Source organism: Cottoperca gobio, chromosome 5, assembly GCF_900634415.1.
Source record: "Cottoperca gobio chromosome 5, fCotGob3.1, whole genome shotgun sequence".
Classification (NCBI taxonomy): Eukaryota; Metazoa; Chordata; class Actinopteri; order Perciformes; family Bovichtidae; genus Cottoperca; species Cottoperca gobio.
This window is the reverse complement of record NC_041359.1, coordinates 10,294,144-10,318,130: the sequence shown is the minus strand read 5'-3', so window position 1 is coordinate 10,318,130 and position 23,987 is coordinate 10,294,144. Positions and strand designations below refer to the sequence as shown.

The following is a 23,987-nucleotide window of genomic DNA, read 5'->3' as shown; positions in this document are numbered from 1 at the left end:
TGTCTTTTTCCACTGTTCTTAAGTCATAAACACAGAAGAGAAAACTATTTAGATCAGACAGGAAATGGATCACCAGATTTTATTTTCTCGCCTACCTCTCAGTGCTTCCATATAGATGTCAAAGTGTCATGAATCCTTTGGGGGGCAAAGCAAAGAGAAGTACAATGTAATGTAATCAAATGGGATGGATCTTTAATAATGAGTAATCTGCGTCTAACTGTCGTAGAATCCTTATGTCCTTCTGGTGATGAGGCTTTTCTCCTGTACTCCTGCTGTCAGTGCTGTTTGGAGTGCGTCATGGATAAGAGCATGTTATTGTGGAGCTGCTGCATATAGACATATATAGGATGTTTCAACACTGTGTTTTTCCGGTTGTCCAATCCAGACATTACCACAGTATGGAGGTTTTCACCCACTATGACTTACTGACTCTAAACGGCACTAAAGTGGCAGAGGGGCACAAAGCCAGCTTCTGTCTGGAGGACACGCATTGTGACGAAGGTAAATATTCTTTCCTCCCTTTTCATTTTTATAACATACTGTGGAAGTGTTTAGAATTGTGCGACTGAGTTCTGGTTTAAAAATGTTCCTTTCATAAGAAGAGAATATTGTAAAAAAAAGATTCTACAATAAACAAATATTCACGATGTTGTTGTATATATCTGAATGACTTAGTAATACTAAAACTGCTCTGAATGCCGACAGGTATCGATAAGAGGTATGCATGTGCAAACTTTGGGGCACAAGGCATCACAGTTGGCTGCTGGGATACTTACAGGCACGACATTGACTGTCAGTGGATTGACATCACAGACGTGAAGCCCGGCGACTACATCTTCCAGGTAAAACATTTGGTCTGTCAGTCTAGCCGTAGTTGAATCGGCACATCTGCTGCTGGGAAGACTGGCTCATCTCCGGCCAGCGTGTAGTCTTATAGACCAAACAGATACCAAGACTTTCCACGTCTCTTCATCTGCTTGTGTTTGGCATTCAGCCTGAGTACACTCAGACTTACAGACTAACAAGCGAGCGGGGGGTTTTGAAGGACACAGAACTTTCTGACAGACACTTTGGTTTCTGCAGAAACTACATTTCCAAGTTCTAGTTTGCCATCCAAACTCTGACATCGTTCACTAAATGAATCATCTTTCTGAATAGTTCCAGCGATGAAACTTGTAACTTTTTGAGACACCCTGCCACGCTCTCAACTGAGGATCACTGAATCTGTATTATTTAGGTCCTTAGTAGTGCTTAAAAGATTACTTCATGTATAATTGAAAGAGAATATTTATTTTCAGACGTTTTAACAAACATTGTTTTTTGCTCTCCCAGGTTGTGATAAACCCCAACTATGAGGTTGCAGAATCAGATTACTCCAACAACATTATGAAGTGCCGCTCCCGGTACGATGGACAGCGGATATGGACATACAACTGTCTTATAGGTGAGACTATTACCTTACAAGGATCACGTCTCCTCTGCATTAGGGTTAAAATGATATTAACCACCATGGTGACGCATCAAGTTCAGAGGAAGATTTGCCGAATTAAACATTACTTTTTCATGAAAGCAACATACGACCTTGAATATAATGAAAACGTAGTTTAGTCTGGGGGGGGTTTGAACCAAATATTGAATATGATGACTTTATGTTTCTGTCCCATAAAACGACCCCATATTACAGGTCAGTCAGGACTTTCTGAAGTAGAGACAACGAGACAAAAGTTTTAGTTCTTACACTTTAGGACTGCGCTGTATGTTTACTTTTATACAACAGATCAAGTTGAAGACCGCATGTAGTTTTCAGATTTTCATGGGATTGTGAAGTATTAACTGCTCCAATCAAGTCTCATTTTCCCTGAAAAGAGTAAAAAGGGATGCAGTTCAAGTCTACAGGTGAAGAGTGTACAGAGACAGAACAAGTCCTGTAACTTTCACATCAGGCACAAAAGATCATTTCAGGGAAACTTCCCATTTCAGTAGGACAAGAAAATGAAAATACTCAACATCTTTCTTTTACTAAATACAAACTTATACAATTCTCTTTTTATGGCATTGTAATGCCCTTTACAGAGGTAAGATTTAAAATGACTGAACGGGTACAAAGGGTGGAACGTTCCAAGACGCCAAAGCTCAAAAACGTTGAACTCTTCTAGTTTTCTGTGGAAGGACAAAGAACTTGAACACTTTGCCTCTGAGGCAACAATACTACAAACGTAGTCGTGTGTTATTTAGAGGAAAATAAATATGAAAAACAACTTAACATAACTTCCTTTCAAAGATTAAAACAAAGTTTAGAAATGTAATGAAACATTAGATGAAAATATCTATTGAAAACAGCATAACTGCTCCGTGTGTTTTTCTTTAATACTGTGGCTTTTGAAGCCAGTGTTTAGTGGTGTGTTTGTTAATGGATCTACATTAGTCAGCTGGAAATGTGCAGTCGGTATAAACATCTGGCTGTAACAACAGCGCTCAATGTAAAATTACTTTAAAATCCTGAGAATTATTCTGTCGAGGAATTCAACATTAAGTTAGAAAATAATTACTACTTATGTAGAATTATGGAACCAATCCTGCATCACTTGGGCAAACAGGAAACCCTTCCTGGAAAGTAAACTCTTGAAGTTTCAAGACAACATGCAATCAAATCAAAACCAGCCAAGAGCTTCTCCAGTTTTCTCCAGTGCCTTTTCCATATGAAGTCACCGTTTACATCGTTCATCCGCTCATTTGTACGATTATTGATCCTAACAGTGAACAACAGGAACCACAACAATAATGTCTAAAGCGGTCAGGCTCAGCTACAGAACAGAGACTTTGAGGCTGCTTGTGTTTCAGCGTCTCGCTCAAGGACACTTTCAGCGGGATGGATGTTGCTGATGTGTGGCAGTCCCCTTTTCTCCCCAATGCAAACGTGCTGTACCGATCAGTGAAGCAGGCAAACAGTGCTGGACTGGTCTTCATGATCAGCTGTTTGTGGCCACTGTGGAGCCTCTACAGAGGCCCAATCAAGGGAGGCAGACCTCTGCTGGACCTTTCTGTAGAAAATAGAATAGATTGTTAGATGATATTTAAAAAAGGTACACAGGACTGTCTCAGAAAATTAGAATATTGTGATAAAGTTCTTTATTTTCTGTAATGCAATTAAAAAAACAAAAATGTCATACATTCTGGATTCATTACAAATCAACTGAAATATTGCAAGCCTTTTATTATTTTAATATTGCTGATTATGGCATACAGTTTAAGAAAACTCAAATATCCTATCTCTAAATATTAGAATATCATGAAAAAGTATACTAGTAGGGTGTTCAACGAATCACTTGAATCGTCTAATTAACTCGAAACACCTGCAAGGGTTTCCTGAGCCTTGAAAAACACTCAGCTTGGTTCAGTAAACTAAATCACAAGTATGGGGAAGACTGCTGATCTGACTGCTGTCCAGAGGACCATCATTGACACCCTCCATCAGGAGGGTAAGACACAAAAAGAAATGTCTCAAAGAGCAAGCTGTGCACAGAGTGCAGTTTCAAAGCACATCCACAAAAAGTCTGTTGGAAGGGGGAAATGTGGCAGGAAACGCTGCACAACCAAGAGAGATGACCGCAGCCTTAACAGCATTGTGAAGAAGAGTCGCTTCCAGAATTTGGGGGAGCTTCAAAGACAGTGGACTGAAGCTGGAGTCCAGGTATCAAAAGCCACTGTTCACAGACGTGTCCGGGAAATGGGCTACAATAGCCGTATTCCCATGGTCAAGCCACTTCTGAACTCAAGACAACGGAAGAAGCGTCTGACTTGGGCTATGGAAAAGAAGCACTGGACAGTTGCAGAGTGGTCCAAAGTCCTCTTTTCAGACGAAAGCAAGTTTTGTATTTCATTTGGAAGTCAAGGCGCCAGAGTCTGGAGAAAGGCTGGAGAGGAGCAAAATCCAAGTTGCTTGAAATCCAGTGTGAAGTTCCCACAGTCAGCGATGGTTTGGGGAGCCATGTCAGCTGCTGGTGTTGGTCCACTGTGTTTCATCAAGCCCAGAGTAAATGCAGCTGTGTACCAAGAGATTTTAGAGCACTACATGCTTCCGTCTGCTGAAAAGCTCTATGGAGATGAGGAATTCATTTTCCAGCATGATCTGGCACCTGCCCACAGTGCCAAAACCACCAGTAACTGGTGTACTGACCATGGCATTACTGTCCTCGATTGGCCTGCCAATTCCCCTGACCTGAACCCCATAGAGAATATGTGGGGTATTGTGAAGAAGAAGCTGAAAGACACCAGACCCAACAATGCTAATGAGCTAAAGGCCGCTATTGAAGCATCCTGGGCATCCATAACACCTCAGCAATGCCACAGGCTGATTGGCTCCATGCCACGCCGCATTGATGCAGTAATCCGTGCAAAAGGATTCCCAACCAAGTACTGAGTGCATTAATGGACATTTTCAAATGTTTGATTTTGTTTTGCTGTTATAAATCTTTTTTTTTACTTGGTGTGAGGAACTATTCTAATTTTTTGAGATAGGATTTTTGAGTTTTCTTAAGCTGTAAGCCATAATCAGCAATATTAAAATAATAAAAGGCTTGCAATATTTCAGTTGATTTGTAATGAATCCAGAATGCATGACATTTGTTTTTTTTTAAATTGCATTACAGAAAATAAAGAACTTTATCACAATATTCTAATTTTCTGAGACAGTCCTGTACAACAACTTGCTACAAAATATAACTTTTCCAGAAGTTTGCCGATTTGAGAACACTGCACTTCGGTTCCAAGTCGATGCCAAAATTCTGAAAATGTGACAATACTGTAGAACTGCAAGTGCTCAGGACTAACTGTACTCTCACTATTTACTCGTCCAGGAGACACACCCTATTCTTCTCCTGATAATGTCCCATTGTGAACAACTAATCTGTGTTGAGGTAGGAGAGGTAGTTCGCTGTCAGCAGCCGCTGAACGGAGGTTCCACAGAGTTGCACTGTGGTGCGTTCAAGCTCTATTCAGTAACAATTAATATTGGGCGAAGATAAATTAAAACGTTATCATGATGTGTTCGAATGTAGTCTTGTAAAACGTAGTTTTCGGTAAGAACCTTGAATTAATACAGTTTTTACAGCAATATAAAATTGATATTATATTAGATATAGAGAGATGCAGGAATTTTAATCATTTCACTGGTATTGGTATCGAGTACTACATTTCTGCTATGGTGACATCCCGACTGCACATCAAGTCAATATATATTGCAAATGAAATGTTTTTCACTGGTCACCTCATCACGTCGGGGGAGGAAGTTATTGTCAGGATGGTTTGTGCGGATGGTGCTTTCAAAAAGAGTGATACCGTCTTAAGTTTAGATTTGTTTGACCGGGAGCTTCAGCATTTGATTTGTTTTATGTTACATAGTATTGCTCTTGTCTTCATCATTCTCTCCCTGTTTGACTTCACAGGTGGCTCACGGAGCTCAGAAACAGAGGAAACGTTCCCGGGATTGTTGAACAACCAGCTTTCACACAGGTAGAGCAAAACGTGGACGACAGACGGACGGACATGAGGGAAGCATATATTGATATTTGACAACCACTAGAGGGAGCTGTACTGTTTTTGCTTCCTTGGAGCAGAGCTGGATTGTCTTTGGGCTCAGCTGGTGCTACGGACAACGATTCAAATGGGGAAATGAACTGCTTGCTTACTAAATCTATTAACCACATTCAGCTGTACAAAAGTGTCCTTATCTCTTAGTGCCTTATTGTCAGTGAAATTAGGGTTTGGACCTGGTGCTTAATGGGAGAGATGTCAAATAATTTATTAAATTAACTGTGCCAACAGTTGTCTTCTAAGCCAAAGTTACAAAGGCTTGAGAAAAACCTCAAACCAAAATCTATTAGATGAGCCCTTTACCCTTATGTTTGCTTAGGATGAATGAAAATAGTCTACTGCTAAACCTGGTGCTACATCTGAGACGGTGTTTCCCCAAAACAGTTGAATTGATAGTGGAGTGTTTAAATCACATTTGCTTCTACAGTATTGGATAGTTAAAGGTTTTAACTAGAAACCTAAAACAAATACATTATGGGCATAATTACAACTAGAGCAATATGGTACCATCTATGGGAACAGCACAATTGACAAGACAAATACTTCCTGTTTTTAACTTTCTTTCTACAAAGGATGAAAACTTGTAAGCAAAACTGTAATATAAGCGACCTAAAGCTGCATATATTTTTGACATCTATAGTGCTGAACACAGTAAATTAATCTATCACAACAGTTGCTTGGATTTCTTTCCTCCAGTGTTTCTGACAATCAGTAAAGATTTTCATAAATTAAATTAAGTCTGAATTAAGTGGAAATGTGCTTTTTTTATTCCAGGATTTTGTGTTCCACATACTTGAGCTCGCTTTTAAAAATGTTTTATTTATTTATTTGTTTTCTTGGTTGTTTCAGCAGACACACATTTTCATCTTCATGACCTGTGCATCCCCTCAGCTTCTTTCTCAGTGTCTGAGTTGTGTTACATTATTACCGTCAGGGACTATGATAACATTGTGGATGTACTGTAAAAGCCACAGATGTTTGTGAAAATGCCTCTTCAATGTTTTGTGAATTAGTTTTTTTTAAATTTAGCAAAATCAAGGATCCTTCATTTTAAAAAGAGAACTTGTTGCTTGCTGCCTGACTGGTTATCATTTGTATGCAAGGGTGAATGTGGAAAAGCATTACATTTCTGAAATAAATATTGTTGAAAGCAGATTTCAATTTATGTTATGAACCTTTTTTAATCATGTTTCAGTGCATAGAAATGCTTTTTAAAAAGTGAAAAGACACGTTGCAGTAATGTGTATTCTACCATTGATGGTTTTACATGTGCCATGTTTAATAGTCTGATCACTAGCAATCAAATCACTATGGTAGTTATAGTATGGAAAAGGAAAACAAATTCCAACAACTCCTCAGCAAACTCTACAACTCTTCCTATGTGGACTTAAAATGCCTAAACCTTAATTTGTCACTTGTGTTAGTCCGTTCACCTGTATTAGCCAACGGTGTTTGCAATTCCCTTCAAAATCGCTGCACTCTGCCTCGTCCCTGCAGCCCCAAGGCTCTGCTCACCATCCGCCTGGCAACAGCACAGTCTGTCCTGGGACGTTCCTTTACTGGCTGGATAAACTCTGGAAGACGACACAGAAACAATAATCTGATCCACATAATAATAATAATGAAGTTTAATTGTATAGCACTTATCAAACCAGTGTTAAAAAGTTCTTGACAACAAACACATAAAACACAACAATAAAATACACAAGAGTGTTTGAATAACCGGGTAAGCATAAGGGGAGGGGGGGGGGGGGGGGGATAACATAAAAGCAATGGATGATTACACTGTACTGAATTCTCAACATCAAGAATTAGTGTACCTTAATAGTTAAGAATAAAAATAAACAGTTCTTGATCACGTAGACATTTTATTTATTTGTTTTAATCATCCAGTGATAAACATTTTAGGAAGTGCACCAATATATGAACAAAATAAATATATTGCTTGAAAGGGATAGTTTGAAGAAGGGGTTGTATGGGGGTACCTGTCCATAGGCAGTGTTTTACCTACAGTACAGTGTGGTCAGCAAGCCCACAGTTGGGAGGAATACTAGTACATATCTATGCTCTCTTCAAAGCCACCAGACTCCATTGAAAAAAACAGTAATTTTACCTCGCACAACATGGGAGTTTCTGGTCTACCGCTGCCTCGATCGGCTATTTTGTTAATGTTATTGGGCAACTTTGGTGAATCCAAACAAACACTTTAAAACACCAAAGTCACACAATAACACAAGCAAACAGATGCTGTGTGGCGGCAAGGTAAATTGTTGAGAATATTCCAAACAAAGCATACACTTCATTTAATTTTTTTTAAGTGGCTAAAATACATTTTGCTGCCAACCTTCTGTGCCGGTACGCCAGTCTATTTCTCCAGACTAGGGGCGTGCCAACAGCCGACTACAATACACGGACTATGGATAAGAACCTTATACAATCCCCACTTCAATCAATATAATATACCCCTTCAAAATATTTCATATACCTCAACATCCATATTATTCCAAGTCGCTATAAGGCTCATATAAGCTGAGGGAATCACCTACCTGCCCGTCTCATGGCCTTTCCTTTGGCTTTTTTACTCGCTTCAGCCAGTGTTCTGGCCTTCAGCATAGGATGGCAGATGGAGAGGGCATGGAGTGCTGCAGATGACATTGCTTTATGTTAGTACATTTTTCCCAGCACCACATTCATTGTGCAGTAAGGACTCACCTGCGGTCTCACTGGAGAACACCCCCAGGGCGTGTGTGTCGTCTACCCACTCGATCTTCATTCCACCATCACTGCAACAGACAGGAAAGCACTTGAGGAGATTGGTAGCTGGAGCAATTGTTTGAGATCTTAATGTACGTTAATTACATTAGACATACCAGATGTTTTTCAACGTCTCAAACATAAACTTAACATAAACTGTTGTAGAGTAAATACAGAATACATAAATAAACTGAAACCCAGAGGTCTCCTGAACTAGAATAGAAAAACTATGGAGACAAACTGACAGATCTGTAGAGAGGTTTAGGACCGAAACTCTCTGCTCGCACCTGTAGTCTGTGAAAGCATCCATGAGGTCATCGGTTTTGAAAAGGGGTGGAAAGTCGTAGATCTCGATCACGTGGCAAAACTTGTCCGGGCTGATACACGCATTCTCATAAAGGGAGTAGTCATTGTGAACGTGCTGAATGGAAACAGTCAGTGTCTCTTTCAGATGTGCCTTGATCTGATAGGACAAACACAAAATAACTGATTAAAATATATAATGTTAATGTAGCCTCAACATGACAGAGTTTAAAGGGAAAATGTGCCACCTTTTATGTGCGTGTCCAATCAGTATTGATGGTAAATGTATTCAATTTAAGTTACATTCCTCAGTATGTGTTGTATTGATCGAGAAAGCCGAGTTCTCCTGCTCGTGGAGCCGTGCCAAAAGTGACTACATACACCAGGATGCATTGCACTGAGAATTCTGACAACTGGAGGGTCCCCACCAGCCATATCCTCCTGCGCGCCTAATGAAGCCGCAGCTTCGGCCTCTACTGCATTTCTTGGGTCGAATAAACATGGCTGAATATCCGAATCAACCAAAACACTGTATAATGTATCCTACCAACAACACTGATTTTCCCTTTAATGTAATATGAATGAAATCCCCCCCCCCCTCACCAAAAACAACACAAAAGTACAGAGCAATGAAAAATATCTCAATGATGAAACAGATGATAATATTAATGTGTATGCCAGTAAGACGTATAAACTATGCATCAATAGAAACATGTAAAGAAATAACAGAACATTCAAAATAAAAGCAGGCTTACCTCGTCAATTACATCATCCGTGTACGCCGTGCATATGTCTTCCATGGTCTTCTCATCCTCCTCCAGAGTCATGTCATTAAAGCAAGACACAGTCTGTTCCCAGACTCCGGGCTCAGCGTCATGCAGCGTCTCTTCCTGAGGACAAGGTGCTGAACTGTCAGCTACATGGTCGAGGACACCCTCCACTACACTGGGGAGGACTGGAGTTGGATGATATTTCTGAAGTTTCTGGACAGAAACAAGAGTCAGATGGACTGCTGATGCAGCTACAGCTATTTGAGGCTGGACCGGGAAACCCTTGGTCTCCTTGTGGGTTTTGTAAGGACAGTCTCTCCCGAGCAGCTCGTGGCATGTAAAGGGGTTTGTCCGGCCTCTTCGGTCCTCGGTTTCGCGATGGGATTGAAGATTTAGGCTTGCCGTTGCCACCCATCTCTTCACACAAGCTGTTGTTGCTCTCCAAGTCATGGTCTTCCTCTACCTCACTCCTACCAAAGAACACAAATGTCTTATTCTACAAAAATATATTTCTACAAAAATGTAAATGCAATTTCGACTAAAACACTCAGGGATTTAGAAACACAACAAACCACAGCAACGTGCAACAAAAAACTAAAACAATACCTTTCTTTTTGGTTACATCACAGGCAAAGTGCACATTCTTAACAATACATTAAGATGTTAATGCACATCAAATAACTGAGATCTGCATCCAGTACCTGAGCTCAGAATGGCAGACCACCACCCTACGGCACCAGCTGTCCCCTACTGAGAAGGTAGAGAAATCTGGCAGGTCCTCTATGGTCCTGTGGATCAGGTACCGCAGTCTGCTGGGTAGAGGCGGGAACAGGAGCACACTGGACGGGGACACAAAGGGCATGATGAAAGAGAAACATTGTTTAAATTTCTTCAACATAGACTTGGATGTTGAGGATTTATTGTCAATGAAACCACCTGATTAACTAAAAGGTTATATACAATGAGACAGGATCTTTTTTGCAACAGCAGAAAAAAATAAGAGAAGACACACACAAACACATCTCCAAAAAAAGCCCCTTTTGGATTAATATCATTATATAGTGCAAAGTACTGGAAGGCAATCTCTAAGTTTAGTATTTACTCTTTACTCATAGGATATCAAGAGTTGGATAGTCCCAGGATCTGGTCTTTTAAACAGTTTTAAAACTGAGAAGAGATGCAAAGTTACTGAGGCCGGTTTTGCATATATAGCAGAATTGTTGTGAATTCTAGCTGATGGTTACTCTGATCACCTGATCAAGGCCTTTATCTGTTCTGTAATGTAATGTTCCTTCTTCCCATTTTAAATCCAAAATGAGCGCTTTTGCGGTTGTAGCTCCTAAACTTTCAGACCTGCTGAATCTGTGGTTTGGCTGCTGAAAGCCATTTCTATAAGTTAGCTTTGTTTATTTTGGTTGTGTGTTTTAATTCTTGTCCATCTGCCATGCATAAGTATATGTATGAACTACTTGAATGTACAGGTACATCTCAATAAATTAGAATATCGTGGAAAAGTTAATTTATTTCATTAATTCAATTCAAAAAGTGAAACTCATATTATATGGATTTATTACACACAAAGTGAAATATTTCAAGCCTGCATTAGTTTTAATCTTGACGATTTCGGCTTACAGCTAATGAAAACCCAAAAATGAGTATCTCAGTAAATTAGAATATTGTGAAAAAGTTCAATATTGTTGACTCACGGTGTCACACTCTAATCAGCTAATGAACTCAAAACACCTGCAAAGGTTTCCTGAGCCTTTACATGGTCTCTCAATCTGGTTCAGCAGGCTTCACAATCATGAGGAAGACTGCCGACTTGACAGTTGTCCAGAAGACAGTCATTGACACGCTCCACAAGAAGGGGAAGCCTCAAAAGGTCATTGATCAAGAAGCTGGCTGTTCCCAGAGTGCTGTATCCAAACATATCCATAGAAAGTTGAGTGGAAGGAAAAAGTGTGGTCGGAAAAGGTGCACAAGCAACAGGGATAACAGCCTTGAGAGGATCGTCAAGCAAAGGCCATTTAAAAAGGCCAGGAGCTTCACAAGGACTGAGGCTGGAGTCAGTGAAGAGCCACCACGCACAGACGCATCCAGGACATGGACTACAACTGTCGCATTTCTCGTGTCAAGCCACTCCTGAACCAGAGACAACGTCAGAAGCATCTTACCTGGGCTAAGGAGAAAAAGAACAGTGGTCCAAAGTCCTCTTTTCAGATGAAAGTAAATTTTCATTTCATTTGGAAATCGAGGTCCCCGTCTGGAGGAAGAGTGGAGAGGCACAGAATCCAAGTTGCTTGAAGTCCCGTGTGAAGTTTCCACAGTCAGTGATGATTTGGGGAGCCATGTCATCGGCTGGTGTTGGTCCACTGTGTTTTCTCAAGTCAAAGTCAACGCAGCCGTCTACCAGGAAGCTTTCGAGCACGTCATGCTTCCTTCTTCTGACAAGCTTTATGGAGATGCTGATTTCATTTTCCAGCAGGACATTGCACCTGCCCATACTGCCAAAAGTGGTTTAATGACCATGGAATCAATGTGCTTGATTGGCCTGCAAACTCTCCTGACCTGAACCCTATAGAGAATCTCTGGAGTATTGTCAGGAGGAAGATGAGAGACACAAGACCCAACAATGCAGACAAGCTGAAGGCCGCTATCGAAGCAACCTGGGCTTCCATATCCCCTCAGCAGTGCCACAGGCTGATCGCCTCCATGCCACGCCGCATTGATGCAGTAATTCATGCAAAAGGAGGCCCAACCAAGTACTGAGTGCAGACACATGAACATACTTTTCAGAAGGCTGACATTTCTGTATTTAAAAAAAAAAAAATTCATTGGTCTTATGTAATATTCAAATTTTCTGAGATACTGATTTTTGGGTTTTCATTAGCTGTAAGCTGTAATCATGAAGCTTAAAACAAAAAGGCTTGAAATATTTCACTTTGTGTGTAATGAATCCATATGAGTTTCACTTTTATGAATTGCATTAGTGAAAAACTAACTTTCCACGATATTCTAATTTATTGAGCTGTACCTGTGTATGTTATCCTATATCATTATTATAGTTGGATCCATTTATAAAATAAAAAAATGGGTATCTTCTTGTTGCTGGTGAGGACCTTGCCTACATTGCCCTGCCTAAAATTGAATTATGTCTTCGTAAGAATAAAACACATTTTGTCTGATCAGTAAATGACTGCAACTGAGTTTAAATCAGTCACATGAGATGATGCAAATGTTCAGCCGGTCATTTCTAAATGCTCGTTATCTTACCTCTTGTGGTTGCTCTTCTGTTGGTATGTTTCCAGCTCCTCTTTGACATGATGCAGGAATTGAATTTCTTGCTTTGGGAGATATATGCCATCGAAACAAGGAAACGCCAGGGTGGATCCTGTGGACAGTGAGGTGCAGTTAACTTATTACAGGTCTAACGTTAACCCAACGCTAAAAACAAAACACAAAACAAAACTTATCAATCCATCATTAGCAAAATGCCCTGTGGCCACTGGCCAGTAACGTTAGCTAGCAACCATGGTGAGAAAGATTAGCCAAAATAACATAGCTACGTTAGTTAAAGCTAAGTGTCCATGTCCTAAAACTGAAACCGACATTAGCAACTCAAAACAAAGCAAGCCGACTCTGGTTAACATTAACGCACGCGAGGTAACGTTAAGTTAACTGTCAGTCTACCAAATGTTAGCTAAAGCTTGTAGTACCTCGAGTGGGCTTACCGTTATTGTTAAAGTCCAATATTTGGACTTGGACTTGATTTAGTGAGATGGTGTAACCGTAGGGAGCGTAAATGACTGCAATTAAAGTCAGAGGCAGCAGTGAATCAGTAGTTAACTTGAATTAATTAGCTTCCGGAAGCAGATGTTTGTTGTTTTTTTTGCGTTCCTTCCGAGGCAGCAAGATATCCGGTCTGATTTCTTCACAATAAAAGCGACGTTCCTACAATTTTAGCTAAAACCATACAATAAAACGCAACTATAGTTTGTGGTTATAATTACCAAAACCGGTTTTGGAACCCATTGCCCACACACAATACTACAGCTTATTCTCTTCAAAGCCCCATGCACTATTTTTTAAATAAAGTCAAAACTCAAGGAGCTATACATATTTGAGGAAAAGGTTATTTATTTAGATAAAACAAAACAATATTTGTAAGAAAAGTACACCTACTGTATCAAACACCAACAATAGCAATCATCTGTGGAGTTGAATGTTTAAGGTTTCTGTGGTGGTTTGGTGATAATGAAAAAGGGGATGACATTCGCAATATCGATGGTGAATCTTATGAGAAACAGAACTGTTGTACTATTACAGGTCATTTTTTTTTTTACTATGACAGACAGACAGACAGACATAGGTCACGCTGTTACTTTGTGCTGTTACTTTGTGATGGACGTATTAACAGTAAACATGCTCCATCTTCAGTCACAAAAAAATCCAGTTCAGAAGAAAACAGCATGTTTCACAAGACAAAGAAAGTCACATTCATGCATGGATAAAAAAACATTTGCCTCAACAAAGGCTACAACCAGCATGTTAATACTGTAGAGCACTGCCCATAACAGGATTACCGTTTACCGACTTTGCCAACAACTCCATCCCTACTTATCTTTAATAACAGTTCTTGGTGACTATACATTATTTGACTATAAATTATTTGCAAAAGTCAAATCACTTATGATTACCATGGTCAAAAGGTTGCATTTAACACAGTGGCAATGTTCATAAAGACCGGTCTTGATCAACTAAGACATGACTTATACATCACTGCATGTATAAAAAGACCTGATAACACATTTACAAACATAATAACATTAGGACAGGCAGAAAGTAGAGTACTTATAAATAACAGAGAACAGTTTCAGATCAAAATTTATATACATCGATTCAGGTTCAGGGGACATCTGAATATGTGCTGCCAGACAGATGCAGAGTATCTGGTCAGAGTCATCATCCTGTACAGAGTGGTAGAAAGAAAGAAAAACAATTGTTAGCATAAAATAATAGGCAACAGGTACAGACAAAGGAGATTTCCGTGTTATGGTTTATTTTATGTTCTGACTCGATGGTAGTACATGTCCTGCTAAATAATCACTTGTTATGAAATGATGGAATTAAAAGTAGTGAGATATCAAGTTTCTGTGAGATCCCAAGTTCCTGGAATCGCCACTCTGAAATAGTTTTGTATAAATGGCAATTGTGTGGTCCTGCGTCTTCACTGAATTGTCTGGTGTGTGCAAACGATTAGAATATAAAAAATTGGTATAATCAGTTGCTATGTCTGTGGTTTCGCACGTTTTTAATATCAGTTAAGACTCTACTCTTCATTAAACAAACACCAGAAGGACTTCATACCTCAAGCTTCTTTATCTTCCAGAGCCAATACTTCTGTCTTCAAAGATGGTAATTTCAACCTAGAAGATGGCAAGTTAAGGAAGATACAAAATGCTACATGCGCATTTTCTTTTATAATTAACAATAAAAGTACTTTTCTTAGCATACACAAGGTTACACCAACTATGCTTACATTTACAACCTAACTTATTGCACTAAGTACCGTATTTCTCTAAGGTTGAGAAGACACAATTTAGTTTAGGAGTAGTGTGTAAAGTTAGGCACATATAGCTGGAAATATTTATTGATGAAGAAGGATACGACTCTGAGGCCTCTCTCTATGGGGTCAGTCAACAGCAAGCCCCTGGGAGCATATATCTTCTCATTCTGGTCCTTAACGTACCGAGCAATCTTCTTTAACACCTGCACACACAGAGACAGACAGTACCATGCAAATATAAGATACACATTGATATGTAGATCTGTCCAACCCACCAGAGACAGAAATATCAGCCGAAATTATATACACAGCATAACATTGTAGCAGTTTTACCTTTTCATAGTGTGTCTCCATACAGAGGAATATTGTATAGGCAGTTAGACAAGCCAGACAGCCCTCCAAATAAGACTTCCCTCCTAGTTTCTCTGCCTCTGCATACAAGTTGTTTAGAGTCTGGATGGTTTCTTCAAACTGCTGCTTCTCAATCTGAAACCACAGTTGTAATATTACACACAATCTTTTGTCATCGAGTCGATATCCACGTAAGCACTGTAGGCTACATACCCTTGACTCAAGTTCAGAGGGGAACTTTGTCTGGAACTTGGAGATGGTTCCTGAGCTGTAGTCTCTCTGGACGAACACCTTGGAGGAGACAGCTGGTTGCTGGAGGTCCTGTAAACTGTGGGTCTGGACAACGAATCAAGTTTTAGGCTGCTGTTTTTCATGAAGAATATCTTTCTGAAGGGTTGAAACAGTAGCACGTACTGTAAAGCTAGCTACACTTACACTCGTAGGAAAATCATGACGCTCATACCATCAAGCTAACCTTATCAAGCTAATAACTACCACAACATGTATCTTTGTATATATTATTCTAACCTAATGACAGTTACCACCTATGTTATGTAGACACTGTTGATGTAGACTACTATACGAAGATATGAAACTGTAGCAACAATAATATTAAGTACTACGGTCCGTTTACGATACTGGGTGTTAGCTAGCTACGTTAGCTTACGTTTGCTGACCCGTCAACGCCGCTGGAAAGTATGGCAATGTAAGCCTTAGCCATCACCAAAATCAATCAAATCACCGTAAACACGTTAAATATCGCTGGATCCAACTACACGTCCACATTTAAAATATAATTACTCCAAAACCTTACCTCAGCCATAGTGGATATTTCTCCTGCAGCTGCTGCGCATCTACGCCCCAGCTCGTACGAAACTTCCGGTCTTTTGATTTCAAGATAAATCTTCTGCGCAAACGTTTGAAGGGATATATACAAGTATACGTCACCAACTACGTTTCTATGACAGGTGCCCTCACTTTAAATCTAGAACTGCATGTGGATTACATAATTTCTCACACCACATCTAAATTACCCATAAAGTAGATTATATCTCGTCAGTCCTTCACAGCCAGTTGTTGACCAATTGAGTCTTATTGAATACGAAAACTACACCTGGTAGTTTTGACACAACACAATTTGCCAAAAGCGCCAAACGATAGATAAAGCTCCATTGGACGTAAAACACATCAGTAACGTGATCATGAATGTTCAATAACCCTTGACCAGACAGCTGACTTTATAGATTGGCAGATACGTTTGTAGGTTGAGGGCAGCAAGTATTTTTAATGACCTTTTCTAGAGTGTGGCAGCATTTCACTTCTGCCCAGTTTCATTTATGCAGCGTTAAAATTGACATGTTACATACATTGTTTAAATTATGGGTCAGAGGCTGGGGTGGCCTAGTAAGGCTTCCAAATACACCAGATGGTTTTGAGTTAAATTCCAGGCCTACCACCATTGTGCCCCTGAAGATGCTCATTGTTCACTGAAAGACGCTCTGGATAAGTCATGTCATGTGTATTACACAACTTCCATTTCCGTTTTTATTCAGAAAGAGGAAACGTTCATTTTAAACCCACTTCACATGATAAACACCACTAAAGGTAGTTTCTCAACCAATTTGGAATCCCTTATGAAATTATTTAAGGATCCATTTAGGCTAATCCTTATCAGACAAACATACTTATTACTTTAGACTCCTGCCAATTAACATCCTTTTGTTTACAGTACAACCTTCCAATTTAATGCTTAAGAAATGTACACAAGTCCGATTGAGCTGAAGACATTTATTGAATCATGTTCACATTTGACTCAAATCTTGGTTGTTTGCTGTACGTTTTAGTCAAACAGACCGAAGCCCATGTCGTCATCTGATTCCTCAGACTCCTCCTTAGCCTCCTCCTTAGCAGCTGGAGCAGCAGCAGCAGCAGTCACGGCAGCTGCTACAGGTGCTGCGACCGCAGCAAAAGCAGTTGGGTCAGCCAGGAAGGCCTTTACCTGTGAGGATACATGTTTTGTTATTTACAACTAGTAGCTTCCTGGTCATGCAAAACAAAATCTTAAAGAGGGAGGCTGATTGAACAAGACTAACGGCATGTACCTAATTAGACATGTAATGGTTTATTCTACATACCTTGTCTGCCAGAGGGAAGGAGTAGTCTGTCTCCACAGCGACAGCCAGGACTCTCTTGAAACCATTGATGACGGAGTGGGGGACAGAGGCCAAAGTGGGATAGCCAATCTCCAGACAGATGCTTGCAATGTTCCTCACACCCTAAATCACAAGTTTTATACAGTGATCAAAAGAAGCACAGATATGCAACACAAGCCAAGTGAATTACGTTCCAAGGACTGCTTTTATAAAAGCACAGCATCTCACCTCCAGGAACCTAGTATGCAGAGATGCCTCTGTGATGTCGAGCACCTCGGGACTGTAAACACTGCCATTGTCATACACCTGCTGGATGTTGAGTCCGTAGGAGAAGGGTGAGATGTTCAGCATGTTGAGCAGTGTAGCCTCGCTGGCACCAACCTTGTCGCCAATCGTGATGAGACTGACATCACTCTGTGGACAGAAATGCCAGTTAGTTACCAATGACAACATTGTGATGTACAGTCTGCGACATTAGCTTTGAGTAAACATGACTCAATCATCCTGCATGTCAGTGAAAGCCCAAGTACCACAGTAAGATGCCAAACTCACCAAGATTTCAATGGTTCCCCTAGAGATCTTTGTGGTGATACCCAGAGCCTGGAAGAAAGAAGTCTTTTCAGGACCCAGACCAGTGTTCTGGGCTGGCACAGTCACATTACAAGGGGCGATGGCTCCAGCACGGGCAGATGCAGGTACCTGGGGGCAGATTGAAGAGTCAGTATAATTAATAGCTATGGCAGAATGTTAGTCTTACAGCAGTTTTGAACTTAATCTTTCATCGTGTCTGAAACCTTTCGTGCCTGGCAGTCGAGTGATGCTGACTGACAGGTATAGCGAGGAAACAAGATTATTGTTTGCAGGGGGAACGACAAAGCAGTACTTAACAAGCTGCATTGTAACTTATCCTGCGTGTCAAATATGAATACTGATTTTTAGGCCGTTCCGGCTCCAGGCACTTGTATTCTCGTTGTCTCACCTTGTTGTCCAGCAGCAGGTCCCGGACCTCAGCCAGATCCTCCTTGGTGAAGACAAAGCCCACATTTCCTTTAATGTGGGGCAGAAGTCTGTTAAATGATGGAATCAACTGTTAAATATGCAGGCAGATAGGACTTTATCTAATAAAAATTATCCTAAGTGTCTGAAACCTTTCGTGCCTGGCAGCCGAGTGATGCTGACTGACAGGTATAGCGAGGAAACAAGATTATTGTTTGCAGGGGGAACGACAAAGCAGTACTTAACAAGCTGCATTGTAACTTATCCTGCTACATAGAAACTGTTTACTTCCTCAACAAAAGTATAGTTTTTAGATTGTTTTAAGACCGTAAACTCACTTCTCCAGGGCAGGATTGTTCTCCAGGTGGCCACGAATGGCTTTGCGCATCATGGTGTTTTTACCCATGAGCACCACAGCCTTCCCACGCAGAGACAGGCGGATGGTCTGCATCTGCTTGGAGCCCACATTGTCTGCACCCACAACGAAGCATTTTGGATAGTCATCCAGAAGTTGCTATAAATAGTTGACGAATATGAATTAGATGCATTTATTTAAAATATATACAGAGAAAAATGTATGGGTTACGTGTAGATATAAACTTACATAAGTCAAGCCCTACTTACGATGATTTTCATAAAATAGTTGGACTTCCACGTGGCCCTGTCTTCCCTGGGCATCTTTGCAGTGCTTCCAAGGATCGCTTAACAGCTGGTTTAAAGACAAAGTAATATCTGCCCAAAAAGAATAAACACGTTTCAGTATACTTCAAAAGAACAGAACAAACGACATCACCCTGACATGTGGTCGATTCGCTAACGTTAGCAGGCTAACAGCAAGCTAGCATTATATTAGCAGGCCGCGCTAGGTCAAATCTACTAATCGTACTTTTAAAGGACACAAAACATATCCTTAAAATGTGCTTCACGTATTTAAGATTACACTAAAATGTATACGTGGCTGCTTAACACAAATACACATAACCAAGTTTTTCTTTTTCTGAAAGCGCAAGAGACAATCCTTACCGAGACTAGAGGGTCGCGTGAAAGAAAGAGAACAAGCAATGGACGCGAGCAGACTTTATAGAAAACAAGTGGCCAATCACAATGGCGTATGGGCGTCAGCTACACAGCTATTGGATGGTTGTTGTGTCAATCACTTCTATCACCAACAGGAGGAATCCAGGAGGCCTTTCTCATTTCCCAGTTTGGACATCCTCGACACCTCGACTCTCGTCTTGGTCCCGCCCACAGATGAGAGTGGAGGAGGCAAGGAAGAGACTCGAGGAGAGAGGAGTCGAGGCAACAGGTATTTAATAAAATAAGGAATCCTTTCCTCGTCAATTAAATATGAGGTGATGCACAGAAGTGGGTTACAGAAGATATGCTACGGTTTCAAAATCAAACAATACATGTATTAATGACGGCAGATGCATAAGCACGTAGCACTATCAGAGACTAAATATATATTTTTAATTCACCTTCTGTCTGTGGATTGCTACAATGGGGAAATGGAATAATGACAGCCAATTCTATTTACAACCATAAAAAGCAAAAAGGGGAAAACAAGGCGAACTACGAGACAAGTCTATCTCTGCCACACCTACACACACACTTACAGCACCTACACACACACCTATAGCACCTACAGCACCTACACACACAACTACAGCACCTATACACACACCTACAGCACCTACAGCACCTACACACACAACTACAGCACCTACACACACAACTACAGCACCTACACACACACCTACAGCACCTACACGCACACCTATAGCACCTACACACACACCTATAGCACCTACAGCACCTACACACACAACTACAGCACCTACACACACACCTATAGCACCTACAGCACCTACACACACAACTACAGCACCTACACACACACCTATAGCACCTACAGCACCTACACACACAACTACAGCACCTACACACACAACTGCAGCACTTACACACACACCTACAGCACCGACACACACAACTACAGCACCTACACACACAACTACAGCACTTACACACACACCTACAGCACCGACACACACACCTACAGCACCGACACACACAACTACAGCACCTACACACACAACTACAGCACCTACACACACACCTACAGCACCTACACACAAAACTGAGGGGGTATTGATTTTACACAATATTTATAATATATAATATATTTATATATTTTATTGTGTGAAGCACTACACATGTTTGTATGGAAAGCCAACTATAGAAATAAAGAGTGATTTGTATATATATGGGTATGCTGTATATCACTTGTCCCTGGGCCTGATGTTGGATATTCAAACCTGCTAAGTTTTGAATTTAATATTGACCTAATATTAATTGTATGTGCAAATGATACACAAATGGCCATTTTAATGAAATGTATCATGTGTTGTAAGATATATTAGTATTTCATGTCTTTTTTAATAAAAAGAACACCTGTCCCTTGGGGTCCCTGTCATTTCCATCACACCATGCAAAATGTGAATTTGCTGAGTTTTTAAAAAGGTTTTTTAACTTGGTGATCACAGCTATAGTCATGTGACAGGAGAGCACATGGCTGCAGCACAAAGACAGCTCCATGAAGGGAAGTGATACAAGATCAAATCTATGGAAATATTTGGTCAATCGAAAATATGTTTATTGGCTGTCATTTCCAAATAGCTCATATATTCTTTAAATGTAGAAATAATAAGAAAAACAACATTTGGTATTGTCTGTTTTGTGTTTATTTAATGCTAGCTCTAAAGAAGATGTTAGCATGCTAACATATCATGAGATATTTAATTAAATGTCAGTGGGGTAGCTGATAGAGTGAGGGCCAAAAATATCTGCTTAAAAGGTTAAAGTTTAGATGATGAAGTTCTTCCCTTAAAAAGTTGTGTTTTTTTGTGTCGGGGACAATAAAACTGAACATTGTTTAAAAATGTTTTTGTGACCTGTCATGTCCAACACATGCAGTCATTTCCGTCACACAATGCCCATCACAACACATATTCTAACTAACTAACAAATGCATACAAATTGACAATCACATTAAAAATGTTTTGTAGTTTGGAAAATTGTGCAGTTATAAGTACTATTAATTTATATTTTTTGAAAACACAAGGTATAGTAAATGTTTTTTCTTTTAAAACTTGTGGTGTGATAGAAATGATGATTTCCTCTGACTGGAAATCACAAAAATTGTATATTATTCAAAGAAATTCAGCATAGCCACTATCAGGAAGTTTTAATACACAGGATGTAGAAATATAAACATATTGAAACATTTCTCCAAATACATTTAAAAAACTTCCAGACCAAAATGGTCCGTAGTCGGTAATCGGTAATATCAAGGTGAAATGTCTTTAATGACAAGCCGGGGAGCCTCCTCCAACCTCCAGACGCATTACAAAAAATTGGGACGTCCTTAAAACTGGAGCGCTGAGATTTATTTCCGGGTCACAAGCCGGAAGATCGAGGAGTCAAGGGAGGCACAACAACAACACACGAGAAAGGCCCTGAGTTAGCCAACTAGCTAACATATGCGATAACAGAGCAAAGAAGCGATGGCACAGCCGGCTCTACGCCTTCCCTCAGAGGTCTGGAACCACGTGTTTGGGTATCTGTCAGCGACAGACAAGTTTAGCGTCCGGGCATCCTGCAAGTATTTCAAAAAACTTGTTGACCACCGATCTCTTTGGAAAGACTGGTCAGTAGTTCTGGGTTTTCCAAAGGGATCTTACAACAGTCAGTTCTGGGCCACTCTTCGCCGCAGAAAAGTCACCAGTGTGGTGGTGAGGGGCACCAAAGTTCAGGACTGGAAACGGCTGGCCTTGTCCCTTTCTACTCTCACCACAGTGGTAGTGGACCAACGCTCGCAAGCCAGCCTCAACTGCTTGAAGGATTTCCCACATCTGGAGCGTCTGGCTATTAGAAGCTGTCCAACTTCTGTTTTGATAAATGGTTTCACAGTGTATCAACCCCAGCAGCTGACTCACCTGAGTATTTGTGATATTAGATTGCCCTTTATGTCACTGACTTGCTTAATTTCTGCTGTCTCTAAGTTTCCAAATCTTACATCTCTGGCCTGTCATGAGATGAGTGTCGTTGATGAAACTATTTCAATGATTTACGCCATACTTAGCTGCCTGCCTAAACTGAAGCATCTCTCAATGGCCTGTCTGCAACCAATGTACAGTTACAGCCAAAGTCCCTTAGGAGATGCTGGTGCTCTTCCTAAAGGAGTCTTGTCCAGTTTGGAACTTGTCAACTGCTTGGATTATTCATTACCAGAAAATGCAATGACGCTGATGCCTGGCCTGAAGAGTCTTGCTATTTTCTTCAGTGGCACAGTTCAGCTGTTGCCAGAAACACGGCCTGATGGTCACCTGACAACATGGCTGAGTGACCTCCCTCAACTGTCAACCCTGGTCATTGTCAAGAGTCCGCCTGTTAAGAGGTACGTCACCGCCATTCCAGCCACGGTGACCAGTCTCACACTGTGTGCTGCAGGATTATCCTCAGAGGACATGGCTGCTGTATCAGTGCAGGTACCAAATCTCCTGCACCTTCACGTAGACCCCTGGCCGTCGCATTTTGCAGCTCACGCAGCTCAAATCCCACAACATTTTCCAAAGCTAAAAAGTCTCAAACTTCGCCAGGAACATGTATTGGAGAGAGATTTCTTAAACCTTCACCAGCTGAAGGACCTGGAATACTTGGAGATTCTGGATAGCCGCCCACACCTCTCTGAGCTCACATGCAAACTCCAAGCTCTCACAAATTACAGACTTCAGGTCACAACGTCTCCTCGCAGGAGAGATGTGTTGACTTGTCCTTGTGTTTGTCAGATGTATTGAAATACTGTCTTTTAGCAGGCCAATCGGATTGTTTCCATATTGTTCTTTGAACCTGTGAGAATCACTTCAATTTTTTTATTATAATTTGAACATGCCTTTACTACAGACTTCAAATCACAGTGCCAACTGAGCTTTATCATATTGTTTATCTTCAGCCTGATTTGGACATCTGTAGTGCCTTTTTCATAATCCTCAGTTAACCTGAATCAGTGGTTTCCAAGCTGGGGATAAACTCCTCACAAAATAAATGCAATGGGTCATAATATTTTTAAGAGGATAGGAAAGGAGAGATTCACAAAATGATAGTAATATTGTTATTTTATCTCATTTAATATAAAGCATCCCTTTATTTTAAGGTGTCATAAACAAATGTTGGATGTTCATGTGAAGTGCATCTTATAATTACTTTTCTTTGACAAACATTTCTGATTTTGTACCTTTTTTGTAAAACGGACCACTGGTGTCGGGCTGGCATGTTATGCATCACTATCGGGTAACCTCACTCATAACATTGTTTGTAAAATATTTGCTACAATCTTACTAATAAAAAATACAATGAATCTGTTTATTTCCTCTTAAGTTTGTTTCAATATTTCATGACAATCTTTTGCGCCGAAGATCTGGCTTAATGCGAAACACTGAA

General features: G+C 40.4%; 4 protein-coding genes and 1 non-coding gene across 8 annotated transcripts in view; 1 reads left to right on the top strand and 4 right to left on the bottom strand.

Annotated features, from left to right (window-relative positions):
* loxl2a (lysyl oxidase-like 2a) overlaps window positions 1–6,753 on the top strand; it is a 30,225-nt gene extending 23,472 nt beyond the window's left edge. For both annotated transcript variants that reach the window (XM_029431473.1, XM_029431475.1), the window contains 4 exons: window positions 386–501; window positions 706–842; window positions 1,333–1,444; window positions 5,445–6,753. In XM_029431473.1, the coding sequence (XP_029287333.1) occupies window positions 386–501; window positions 706–842; window positions 1,333–1,444; window positions 5,445–5,515 (436 nt within the window). In that variant the 3' untranslated portion in view covers window positions 5,516–6,753. The remainder of the gene's footprint in view (window positions 1–385; window positions 502–705; window positions 843–1,332; window positions 1,445–5,444) is intronic.
* r3hcc1 (R3H domain and coiled-coil containing 1) lies at window positions 1,270–14,030 on the bottom strand. The gene is given in 11 exon segments (XM_029432792.1): window positions 1,270–3,041; window positions 7,026–7,166; window positions 8,139–8,234; window positions 8,305–8,375; window positions 8,634–8,809; window positions 9,405–9,603; window positions 9,605–9,889; window positions 10,121–10,258; window positions 12,693–12,810; window positions 13,151–13,225; window positions 14,003–14,030. Coding segments are annotated over 10 exon segments (1,296 nt in total). The 3' UTR covers window positions 1,270–3,041; window positions 7,026–7,056.
* golga7 (golgin A7) lies at window positions 13,535–16,296 on the bottom strand. 2 transcript variants are annotated; one of them, XM_029431797.1, is made up of 6 exons: window positions 16,151–16,296; window positions 15,550–15,672; window positions 15,319–15,471; window positions 15,087–15,188; window positions 14,787–14,845; window positions 13,535–14,386 (listed from the first exon to the last, which is right to left on the bottom strand). In XM_029431797.1, exons 1-5 carry the CDS (start codon window positions 16,157–16,159, stop codon window positions 14,798–14,800), a joined length of 435 nt encoding a protein of 144 aa, XP_029287657.1. In that variant the 5' UTR covers window positions 16,160–16,296; the 3' UTR covers window positions 13,535–14,386; window positions 14,787–14,797. The 2 variants fall into 2 exon arrangements, with proteins under 2 accessions (XP_029287657.1, XP_029287656.1); XM_029431796.1 differs by lacking the exon at window positions 16,151–16,296 and adding an exon at window positions 16,004–16,143.
* Window positions 16,297–17,109: 813 nt separating this feature from the next.
* Window positions 17,110–19,559, bottom strand: rplp0 (ribosomal protein, large, P0). Of its 2 annotated transcripts, none has more exons than XM_029432735.1 (8): window positions 19,509–19,559; window positions 19,110–19,217; window positions 18,824–18,999; window positions 18,469–18,556; window positions 18,042–18,188; window positions 17,718–17,903; window positions 17,472–17,612; window positions 17,110–17,335 (listed from the first exon to the last, which is right to left on the bottom strand). In XM_029432735.1, exons 2-8 carry the CDS (start codon window positions 19,161–19,163, stop codon window positions 17,177–17,179), a joined length of 951 nt encoding a protein of 316 aa, XP_029288595.1. In that variant the 5' UTR covers window positions 19,164–19,217; window positions 19,509–19,559; the 3' UTR covers window positions 17,110–17,176. The 2 variants fall into 2 exon arrangements, with proteins under 2 accessions (XP_029288595.1, XP_029288596.1); XM_029432736.1 differs by having other exon boundaries at window positions 19,090–19,217; window positions 19,509–19,522.
* Window positions 18,273–18,403, bottom strand: LOC115008948 (small nucleolar RNA SNORA63). The gene has a single exon (XR_003832357.1). It is a non-coding gene; the product is annotated as a small nucleolar RNA SNORA63 (small nucleolar RNA).
* Window positions 19,560–23,987: the final 4,428 nt, after the last annotated feature.